This window comes from Sceloporus occidentalis, unplaced genomic scaffold, assembly GCF_023333645.1.
Source record: "Sceloporus occidentalis isolate IW3139 unplaced genomic scaffold, rSceOcc1.0.p SCAF_5, whole genome shotgun sequence".
Lineage (NCBI taxonomy): Eukaryota > Metazoa > Chordata > Lepidosauria > Squamata > Phrynosomatidae > Sceloporus > Sceloporus occidentalis.
Genome location: NW_028316985.1, coordinates 152,854,523 through 152,866,721, shown reverse-complemented (window position 1 = coordinate 152,866,721; position 12,199 = coordinate 152,854,523). Strand labels below are relative to the sequence as shown.

The 12,199-nt window shown below is 38.0% G+C and overlaps 1 protein-coding gene across 1 annotated transcript in view; it reads left to right on the top strand.

Moving 5' to 3' along the window:
- The window catches only part of HSPA4L (heat shock protein family A (Hsp70) member 4 like), a 47,699-nt gene that overhangs the window by 26,418 nt on the left and 9,082 nt on the right, over positions 1 to 12,199 (top strand). Inside the window, exons 13-17 of the mRNA XM_089525829.1 lie at positions 2,792 to 2,893; positions 3,800 to 3,937; positions 7,830 to 7,955; positions 9,762 to 9,869; positions 12,057 to 12,176. Coding sequence (XP_089381955.1) covers positions 2,792 to 2,893; positions 3,800 to 3,937; positions 7,830 to 7,955; positions 9,762 to 9,869; positions 12,057 to 12,176 — 594 coding nt within the window. The remainder of the gene's footprint in view (positions 1 to 2,791; positions 2,894 to 3,799; positions 3,938 to 7,829; positions 7,956 to 9,761; positions 9,870 to 12,056; positions 12,177 to 12,199) is intronic.

Here is a 12,199-nt window from a genome sequence, read left to right as displayed (position 1 = left end):
TTCCCATGGAAAACATATTAATTACATTGTTTTTGCTATGATGTTTGTCAGCAATTACCTTTCATAATTGAGGATGAATCCCTCGACACTGAGGATGAGGTTTGTTAAAAATATACCAGTCAGTAGGCTTAAAATAGCAAAGTTAATTCTCCCCTCTGCATTTTTGTTCCTTTTCTGAGTAAAAAAAATTGGGTAGCAAATACTGATGTACACTCATCCCTCCTAATTGGTGGGGAATCCGTTCTGGACACACACACCCCAGGAATCAGAAATATTGCAGATATTCAAGCTCCATTGGTTATAATGAGGGTTCATGCCCCATTTTGTCCCTTCCTACTTGCCATCCTTGAAGGACCAAAACCGCAGCTCCCAAATCCATGAATGGGGAGGGACAAGTGTATAATCATTTCAGAAAAGGAAGGTCTTAAGAACTGCAGTAGATATGTATGTCAAAAGTAGAATGCCATTAGTTTTTGTGCATTTTAATAATGTGTTCTTTATATCTAAATATACTATAAAATAACTTGACACATCAATAAAAGTACAGTGTCTAGATCAAGAGAAGTAAAAGTGCCACTGTATTCTGCTTTGGTCAGGCCCCACCTGGAATATTGTTTCCAGTTCTGGGCACTGCAATTCAGAAAGGACATTGAGAAACGAGTGTGTCCAAAGGAGGGCGACTAAAATGGTGAAGGGTCTGGAAATCATGTCCTATGAGTAATGACTTAGGGAGCTAGGGATGTTTAGCCTGGAGAAGAGAAGGTTAAGAGGTGATATGCTAGCCCTGTTTAAATATTTGAAAGGATGTCATATTGAGGAAGGAGCAAGCTTGTTTTCTGCTGCTCCAGAGAACAGGACACGGAATAATGGATGCAAGCTACAGGAAAACAGATTCCACCTCAACATTCGGAGGAACTTCCTGACAGTAAGGGCTGTTCGACAGTGGAACAAACTCCCTCGGAGTGTGGTGGAGTCCCCCTCCTTGGAGGTCTTTAAGCAGAGGCTAGATGGCCATCTGTTGGAGATGCTTTGATTGAGAGTTCCTGCATGGCAGGGGATTGGACTGGATGGCCCTTGTGGTCTCTTCCAAGTCTTCAATAATAATAATAATAATAATAATAATAATAATAATAAGTTTATTTATATTCCGCTTTTCCAATTTTTGATCAAAGCGGCGTACAAGTTTAAGTAAAAAAACATCAAGATAAAAACAATTAAAACAGTATCTAAAAACAGTCACAATAACAATAAAGCAACAGGTTCAGCTGAGTGGGGAAATCCATAAACATCACAAGGTCGTCAAACCGAGGGGGTGAAACATGAAGTAACATCTCATGGGGGGAAGGCCTGAGAAAAGAAGAAGATCTTAAGGTTCTTCCTAAAAGTATCTAAAGATGTGGTGGAGCGGAGCTCATCTGGAAGATTGTTCCATAATCTTGGGGCCAAGATGGAAAAGGCCCGTTGCAAGGTCCTTGCATAATGTGCAGTTGGGACCTCTAGTAGATTCTTCCCTGCTGACCTGAGTGAGCGGGGCGGATTATATGGGGAGAGGCGGACCTCCAAGTACCTGGGCCCAAGCCATTTAGGGCTTTATAAGTCATAACCAACACCTTGTATTGAGCCCAGAAGCGCATAGGCAGCCAATGAAGATCTTTCAGGGTTGGTGTTATATGATCTGACCTGGAACACCCAGCGACCAGTCTCGCTGCCATATTTTGCACTAACTGTAGCTTCCAGGTTTGGTACAGGGGTTGCCCCATATAGAGCGCGTTGCAGAAATCCAATCGAGAGGTTACCAGAGCATGTACTACAGTTTCAAGGTCCGTCCGGTCCAGGTAGGGGCGCAGCTGGCGTATCAGCCGAAGCTGATAACAAGCGCTCCTGACTGCCGCATCCACCTGAGATGACAGCTGGAGCAACGAGTCCAGGAGCACTATGATTCTATGACACTGTACATTCTTACCAAATCTAGTCCAGCTGTTGGGTTTACACCTAGATGTTAAATTAAGCATACTATGAGACCATTGTGGATACACAAACTGAGTAAAACCATTCAAAAATACTTACCAATTTAAGCATTAGAATTGTTTACATGGCAAGAATGCTGTACTGCCCCTAAGCTTTATATTACTATGTGAGTGTTGTGTATTAGATCACAGGCTTGTGAGCCTACTTCCAGCTATGCTGGTTTCCCCAGTTTTGTTTTCCCACTGTTCACCTGCTTAATCATTGTAGCTGCACATAAGTCTTCATATTGTGATCTCTACTTCAGTATGGTAGACATAGCCTTCCTCAGTTTCGTTGTGTATTTCTGGATTGCATTGTAAAAGGTTCTTCAATATTATGTTTGAAGAGATTGGGTAAGGATAGATGTAACCTGTAATTAGTATTCTGTTTCTAAACTACACAATTAAATCTCATATATTACAACAATTATGGAACTGGATATTTACCTTCATCTGAGCCTAGTTGCTTTCAAATTGGTGTGGTTTTGCATGATATTTTCCAATATTTCAAGAGTACATATAGTTGTCTACAATATTCTTTCCTTTCCTTTCCTTGACTGAGGGAAGGGAGGCTTGAGAATTCTTGATTAATGCAGTTACCATAATTGTAAGTGTTTTAAAATGGGAGAAAGGGGATCTACAAAAAGTACATGGGACAGCATTTTGGTTTCTCCCCCTGTAATTTATCTATAATGTGTCTGTTAATAAGAAGCTTCATATTGTTAACTAGAAAAAAACCTGTGCAAAAGTTTAGTGTGGAATTATTATTATTTTTCTTTTTATAGGCTAAAATGCACGTTGATCAGGATGATGGTCATCACAAGGACCAAACTGACCAGCACAATCAAACAGAAGAGGAAGGTGATCATATAGGAGCTGAAGGAAAGGTCAGTATGGAATAGATTTAAAGACAGGCTAATAGACCTCAAATCATAGGATAGAGTTGACTGTCTTGTCATATTGCTGACAACTATTTAAACAAGACCCACATACTAGTCTGTCTTCCATAACTTGCTTGTCTATAGGCTTGAATTTTAAAATCCCACATTCAAGGCCTAATAGGCTTCATTTTTCTTCGGCCATGAATTAAGTGTATCTTGGGCGGTATACAGACCACCCAAAAAGGGCGGTCTATCCGTGCCTTGTTTTGTTGCATGAGGGAGCTGCAGCGGACAAACCGCACGGCGCCCTCGCGCAGCAAAAAGAACCCTTAAAAAACGGGTTCTTTGGCACGTTTGTGATGCTGCAATGTGCCAATGTCGTACTTGTGGGGTCACAATGACGCTGGGACATGCTGACACTAAGCATCCGTCGCATCAAAATGGACGGTGCACCCTCGGCCAACCCCTAGCACATGATGGTGCACCGCAAAGGCTCGTCTGAAGAGGCCCTTGCACAGCTTCTGTAGATACTGAAGTGCTGACTGTTTTTTGGTTACTATTCTAAAGTATTTCCAAGTGGATTTTCTTTTCAAGCAATTCTTAAAAGTGGTCTCTTCCCTCTACTTTTATGCATTATGCAAAAAAAAAGTTAAATAGCACTTTTCTCCTTTTGTGATTTTTCCCCATTTTAAAACAATCAAGAAATTGAAATTGTTAAGAACTAAAAACAAACTTGTGGAGTTTAAAATGGCAAAGAACATTAGTAATAAAGTCTAACCTGAAGAAATTGCAGCATAGCCTCAGAAATTGCAACTATACAAAAAGTATTCCCTTGAATCATTCTTTGTCACTAGATTTGTGAATCAAATATTCTGAAATGCTAAGAGTTAATTTTATTGTGTCATTGTGCAGACTGCTTCAGGAGACAAACTTGATACAAATCAATCCAATAAAGCTAAAGCAAAGATCAAGAGTATTGATCTGCCCATCCAGGTTAACCTGTACAGACAAGTGGGACAAGACCTTATTAATTGCTACATTGAAAATGAGGTATGGAACAGAGAGGTATTCTTTCTCATATATATATATATATATATATATATATATATATATATATAATCTTTATTGCATATTTACAGAATAAAAAGGGGTACAATTCTCTATACTTTATATATTTCATATTCCACTCTCTTTACCCCCCCAGTCCCCCCCCCTTTCCTTTCTTCTATCTATTTTTGAATGCTGCTTCTATTTTAGCTATGCGACTCACATTCCTCAAAAAATATATTTTCCTTCACCTTTATCTCACCTTCCTCCTTCCTTCCTCTTTGGCTTGTATACTAAGAATGTACATCTATCCATATCTCTCCAGCTTACCACACAGAATCGGTATAGCCTTCCTCCTTTTCTGTTCTTTTCTTATTTTATCTTTTCCGTCTCATATAATTCTCTTACTCTTACCCATATTTGATTTTCTTCTTCCGATATTTCTTCTTTTAGTTTCATAGTCATTATATCCATCTCAATTACCTCCAAGCATTTTTCCAACCAATTTTCAATTTTAGGTACTTCCCTGTTTCTCCAATGTTTGGCTATTGTAATTCTAGTGGCGGTTATTAAATATAAAAGTGGTTTTAGCTTTTGTCTTAGAGTCTTATTTTCTACTATATTTAATAAACACATTTCCGGTATAAGGGGGAAGTTCATTTGTATTATTTTTCTAATTCTCTTATGTACTTCAATCCAAAATTTCTTTATCATAGGGCATGTCCATCACATATGAAAGAGACTTCCTACACTTTGATCACACCTCCAGCAATTTCCCTTGTCATTTTTGTAAATCTTTGCCAATCTATTTGGAGTTATATACCATCTATGTATCATTTTTAAAAAGTTTTCTTTTATGTCTGAGCATAATGTAAATTTTAAATCTTGTCCCCAGGCTCTTTTCCATGCATCAAATTCTATACTTTTCTCTATATTTTGTGCCCACTGTATCATACAATGTTTTATTTGTTCTTGTTCTAATTCCAATGTTAGTATTAATTTATAAAATTTTGCTATTTTCTTCCTTCCTTTATCTAATAATATCAAATCCATTTCCGTCTTCTTTTGTGTTACTCCAAATTGCTTTACATCTGCTTTATATCTTACTGTAAATTGATAGTATAAGTACCAATTCATATTATATCCTTCTCTAATCATTTCCTCTCTTGATTTCATTATTAATTCCCCTTCCGAATTTTTTAAAATATCTTTATACCTCAGAGAGGTATTCTAATGGCATGACTGTGAAATTATAGTTGTAATCGTAGTTTAAAAGAAACAAGAAGAAGAAGAGAGAAAAGAAGGTGGACAGAATTCATGAGTGCAGAACTTATTTTGTGTTTTATTAGAACTTTGAGATCTAGCAATTGAAGCCTGCAAAAAACATACATAAAGAATTGAAGAATGCTGAACCCAAGGATTTTTGAGTTCTAGAGCCAAACATGTCTTCCATACAAAAATCAACTTTGGTTCCTCCAACCATCTCTTTCCTTATTTTCAGCAGTTTGATTTATTCTAAGAAAGGTAAGGGGGATGTATTTGTGTATACAGTGGCACCTTCCTATACGCAGGCGTCCATTCTGGAGCCCCTGCATATGGGAAAACTCGAGTGTGGTTAAATCCCATTCTTTTCTATGGCAGCATATTCCCATGTATGGTGCCGCACAGGTGCCTATGGTGCCTGTGCTATTTTGACCGCCACAGCTTGCCTTATGCATAAGCTCAAATCCGCATAAGGCAAGCCTGCGTATGGTGCGAACACACTGTATGCGTCTCTTCGTTGAACAATCAGCATTAAGAAATATTTGTCAGTTCATTGACAGTCTCCAAAAGATCCCAGTCTGCCTTCTGCCTTGTTGTTAACTGTCCAAGTTGATCTCAGCAAATGGCAACCCTGTGAACAAGATACCTTTAAAACAGCCCTATCCTCAACAGCTCTGCTCAGGTGTTTATTAAATCAATCCATCTAGTATACAGTCTTCTTTTCTTCCTATTGCCACCCACCTTTCCAAGCATTATTACCCGCCTCAATCCAATATAAAGAGAGGTGGGATATAAACTATTATTATTATTATTATTATTATTATTATTATTATTATTATTATTATTTCTAGTGAGCCATGCCGTCTCATGATATGGCTGAAGTACGACAGTCTTAATCTAGTCATCTTGCCTTCTAGAGATAGTTCAGGCTTGATTTGTTTGAAGACCCATTTGTTTGTCCTTTTAGCTGTCCATGGTATCCACAGCACTCTTCTCCAGCACTGCATATTGAATCTTAGCCATTTTCTTCACCATCCAGCTATCACATCCATATATAGTGATGGGAAATATGAATGTATGGACAATGCTAATTTTAGTATTCAGTTGTATATCTTTGCACTTCAGGATCTTGTCTAGGTCTTTCATAGCTGCCCTTACCACTCCTAGGTGGGTTACAGACCGCCATGAAAGTACGGAGTCAGCCTCAATTTTGGGGGCTAGGAATGTATATTGATCATTTCCAGTCTGTGGCCCACTTTTTTGTTTTCCGTATTTGCTGGCAGATTTTAATTAATTCCTTCCAATTGCTCTGTGTGCATCTTTCACCTCACTTTGCAAAACAGTGATGAATAGATTGTTGGCCTTGCCAAACTCAAATGAAGCTCTTCTGTTTCATTTTTTCCCCTATAATATTTTATTTTTCTGTGTTTCCTACTTTTGCATTCCAATCACCTGTGATTAATAAGAAATCTTTTTTTGGTGTATTATCAGTTTCTTCTAGGGTGCCAGTATAGAATCTCACAGTTACTTTTCCTGTGCCTCTGTGGTTAGCGCATAAACTTAGGTTAAGGTTATGGATTTTCCTTAAAGTCTTTTTAACATGATTTAATCTGACTTTAATTATATCCTTTGATTGATTTTGTTACCTTTCTCTTCCCTATTAATGCCACCCCGTTTCTTCTTCTTTTCTTTGTCTTTCCTGAGTAGAACATTATCTTATGCTATCTGACTCAGAATGTCGCATTTCTGGCCATTTGGTTTGCTCACCCCAAGTATTGCCATCTTTTTACATTCCATTTCTTGTTTTACTGTGTCTAGCTTCCCTTCACTCATGATTCTCAGATTCCATGTTTTCGTAAAATGTACAGTAGGCCTTCTTTATTGCCTCCGAGGACTGAAATATACACAGATGATCCCTCCCTTTTCTCAGTAATGGTGACGTGCACATCATGCTGCCATTGGCTATAATGGGACTTGAAGTCTCACAGTAGTTGGCATCTGTGGGGTGTGTATATGTGTATCCAGACCAGAACCTCGCAGATATGAAGGGCCAACTGTATGGTACACCTTCAGACATGTTTTGTTTTTGAACACATCTGCTGCTCCTGCCTATCCTTTTTATAAATTATCAGTAAATAAATGAAATTCAGCATATTGTAGCATTTTTAAAAACAGATTGTGTATCCTTTATCCAAAATGTTGGGGGACAGAAGTATTTTGGATTTTTTTCAAATTTTGGAATATTTCCATATATATGAGATTCCTTGGAGATGGAATCTAAACAAAAAAATCATGTATGTTTCTTATACACCTTATATCCATAGTCTGAAGATAATCTTATACAGTATTTTAAAAAAATTTTTTTTGCATGAAACAAAATTTGTGTATATTGAGCCATCAGAAAGCAAAGGTGTCAATATCTCAACCACCTATGAAAGAGGTTTTGGATTTTGAAGCATTTTGGATAAGGGATACTTAACCCGCAATGTTAAGTTTGCTATTGTGGAGGATTCTCAGAATTGAAGTTGAAAAGATAAACGTATTTCTCCATGCAAGATGTGTAACATTTAAATGGTAAAATAAATATGCATGTATGATTTAAATTTACTATAAGAATTTGGTATTCTTACAGGGAAAGATGATAATGCAAGACAAGTTGGAAAAGGAGAAAAATGATGCTAAAAATGCTGTTGAAGAATATGTGTATGATCTGAGAGACAAACTATGTGGTGTCTATGAAAAATTCATCACAGAAGATGTAAGAACCTTCATGCTTCTATAATGAGAAATCCATTCAATTAGCAGTAGTATTAATAGTATTTAATCAGAGACCACTGAAGTAGACAAAATGCATTGGGTGGTTCTGGATTTAGTCATAGATCATTCAGATCAATGAAGTTTAACTAAAGATAGAAGCAACTGAGTGTATTTAAGAGACCTGAAGTATTGCAGTTGACATTGTCACACTAAATAATGCACGGGCCAAGTCTTAATAATGTACACTTGTGTTCTGTGATATAATTTCCATATCCACTAGAATTGTCACTAGAATTAGAAGTTTTCCCCCTCCACTGCAGCTCTTTTTGGCGTGGAAATGCTATTTCAGAGAGATTCCCAGTTCTCTGGAGCAGGTTCAGGGTGGGGGTTACAAGACAAAACAGGATTTTTAGTGACTGAGAATTACATCTGAGGCTGTAGTCAAATGAAACCATTTTAGTTGATTAAATGGTTAACAGATAATTTCATTGATTGATTAAATATAAACAAATGACTTCAGCAAACGTTGCTATGTATTGTGCACATGAGTAGTATATAGTGGAGCCAGGGCTTACAGGGTCAAGTCCTCAGGATGTTTTAATTAAAAGGGATAATGGTGATGTTTACCACCTCCTCAGAAATCCTGTTCCCTTTGAGCCACAGTTCTCAAAATTGGGGGAGGAGGTTCCCAGGAATATATAAATTATTTTGTACATTCTGTGAACACTTAAGGATATGTTTTTGAAATATGGGAGTATACTGTAACTTGGAATTTAAAAATCCTCCAAGAATTTAATCTTTAATATATTATTTTGTAGTAATTGTTAGAATACAATCCTTGTAGTAAATTAGTGTGTCCTTCCATCAGTTTAATTATTCAAAGTTTCATTATTCCCTTTTAATTGGTTTTTACATTTCCTATTTCTGTACTTCTTGGGAGTACCCACATGATGCTAACCATTGGCTTTTTAAAATCACTGGTTTATTAACCATTTCTGGTATGTGTTGACAAAAGAAATAAATTGGTGTGTGTCCTTTTGTATGAGTACAGATTTAAGTGTGCTGCTTTGCAACTGCACTGCAGTACTTAAGTATAGATTAAACTGAATTAGGAAGATATTTCTGAGAGAAGCTTAAGTGGAATTACAGCCTTCCTACACAACTTGACTAATTAATCATAAGACTTAATTTACTTAGCTATATTCCTTGCTCTGTCTTTCAGATTCTGGATGGATTATGCAACCAAAAAGAATGTAGAAAATATGAAAGGTTACCTTAAAAGCAAGAGCATGGTATCCTCAAAATACCTGTAACAAACAAAGTTCCATTTCTGTGACTCTACCTTACCACCGCATTCCATGTCCCCTTTTTAATAGATGTAGTGGCTTAAAGTCCTATTTCTAGCATTTCAGTCTCTATTACTGTTGTAGAAGGAAGCTGTTTTCCTCTCTACCAGTATAGAAATTGGAATTTGTTACAGAAGGTGTCTTGTTACATTAATATATATTAATTGAAATATAAATCAGGTGTCTGATAATTTCAGCTCCCCAGATATGATCAAGATTGCAGATCGCATCATCCATAGCAAATGCAGATGAGGGTAAAGAATGCTGGGAGTTGAAGTCTAACATCTAGAACACCACATTTTATCCACTCTTTTGGAAGTCATACTTTGTTGTTAGCTGCCTTTGAGTCCCTATATCAGAAGAAAAATGGAATAATAATACATAGCCACCTTCTGCCATTTTCATTCATTCAAAATGACAAGATTTCATATGTTCTTTTGCTATTTTGTACTGCTTTATAGGATTCAAGAAAGATAACTTTAATGTTGGAGGATACAGAAAACTGGCTTTATGAAGATGGAGAAGATCAACCAAAGCATGTATATGTGGAAAAGCTTCAGGAAATGAAAGTAAGCCCAGCGATCATAGAATTATAATTCTTGAATTTTTTTTCATGGTTACTCTGACTCACAGATCTGCTCTTGTGCAGCCCATCTTTGAAAACATCTGGAAATAAACTGTCTTTATAGTAATAGCAAATACATTTCTATACCTCTTACCAGTTAACTAGCACTCCCTAAGCGGTTTACAGGGTGTGAGCCATTTCCCCCAACAAGATGGGGACTCATTTTACCAACCTATGAAAGGATGGAAGTCTGAATGGGCCTTGGCGCCCTGGGATCGAACTCGGTCTTGTGGCTGCAGTACTGGTTTTTACCACTGTGCCACCAAGGACTTTTTGTATGTCGTGCCCTCCACCACACATGCTATTGCCCATTCCCATTTAAGCCAAAACAGACGGGTGTAAAAATGCACAGCATTTGAAAGCTAAACTCTTAGCAGTTTAAAAATCCTGATGGCACAAAAGTATTTTTACCTCCTGCCAAAGGGAGAGCAGGGATGGGGCTATCCTGGTTTTTCTAGGAAGGGAGTTCCAGAACCTGGGAGCAGCCACTGAGAAGGCTCTTTTCCCTTTTCCCACCAAACAAGCCTGAGAGCATGGTGGGACAGAGAGAAGGGCCTTTCTGGACAGATTTGACATTCTAGTAGGCTCTTAGAAGGAGATACCATCCTTCAAATAACAGGGATCCAAGCTGTATAGAGCTTTATAAATCAAAACCAGCACTTTGTAGACTTGTAGCCAGTGGAGCTGTTGCAACAAGGGATTCGTGTGCTTTCCTATAGGACATGAAACACCTGCCACTCAAGCCAGTAGGTTAGTAATTTCCCATATGTATGAATCACAGATCCTTCCCTGAGGATCTTAAATTCACATGAAAATATGTGTGTCAGTGGTACACTTTTGTACACTCTAAGTCTTACTTTTCCCAGCATTCTCATCTGCTGGTCATGATTTTTTCAAAAGTGTTCAAACTCCTCTTGCTCCAGCATCTTAATCTTCAAACTCCTCTTGCTCCAGCATGAAGTTTACCCTGGTCCTCCAACAACACATGAAAAAGCCATTTAAACTGCTTGGATACTGTCATGTAAGACTGCTGAAAAGGGAAGTGATAGTCCTGATAACTGTGACCTTGGCATGCAGAGCAAGTGCGTTGGGAGTGTGTCACTGCAACTACATTTTTTGCAGTGCCATTCTAACAACGGGCCCAAACAGACAGGCCAAAATAAAGCTGCTTCAGGTCACTTTGGAGATATGCTGTTTCAATGACACATGCATCTTAAGAGGCCAGAAGCTGTGCCAAAGCAGCACTCTAGTCCTTAGGCCTGGAGCATGGCTTTGGTGCAGCTTCCGGCCTCTTAGGATGCATGCAGCATTTAAACAGCATAACTACAAAGTGACCCGAAGCAGCTTTATTTTGGCCTGTCTGTTCAGGCCCAACAACACTATAAAAAGTAACTGTCTTTTGTACCAAAAGTACTCTCTGTATTCTGTTTTGTCATAGGATATTCTATGTTCACACATATCCTTTGACAAAGCAGAATGCAGAGAGCACTCATGCTTTTCCACCAGAAAATTAAGTCCTTCACCTCATCCAAATTGAGGTTTCTGAGAAAGGTCACTAACAGCCATTTGTTTGGTGTTTTCTAGCTCTCAATTCCCTGATGAAACATTGGGTTGGACTAGATCAGAGATGAGCATGCTCCAGAACATGGAGGGCACAATTGTTAGTTTCTTTGGAACTGCAGTGCTCTGTTGTGGCCACCATTTTGGTTGGCTAGAAGTGACATCACATCACTCCCCATTGCCTTTTGAGTGGTTTTGTGGGTGTTGTTTGTGTTTTAGAATGGGGGGGTTCCATATAATAGCATATTTCTTCTTCGTGGTCTCTGCGAATCATACAAATGGGTTTACTGCGCCTGCGCAGTGCTGCTCGGAACCTTCTGGAATCACTGGGCCTTGTATTCCTACATCAGTAACTTTATAAATATTTCTCTTTATTTTGAAAATAAGAGGCTGGGTCCAAAATGTAGTCACTGAGATTAATGGAACTTAAATTGGTTGACTGATACCATTGTGTCTGTTTTTTGTATTATTCAGTTTTGATCTAGTCTGTGGTGTTATTTCCACTTTTTCTCATTTTTAGTGAATCATTTTACAGTATACAGTATCAACATTATTTTGTATGTGTTTGTAGAAATTAGGTGGCCCTATTCAAGACAGATACATGGAACATGAAGAGAGGCCAAAAGCTTTAAATGATTTGGGAAAGAAACTGCAGCTGCTTATGAAAGCTGTTGAAGGATACAAAAACAAGGTAGGATCCCATAAGTTGCTTTT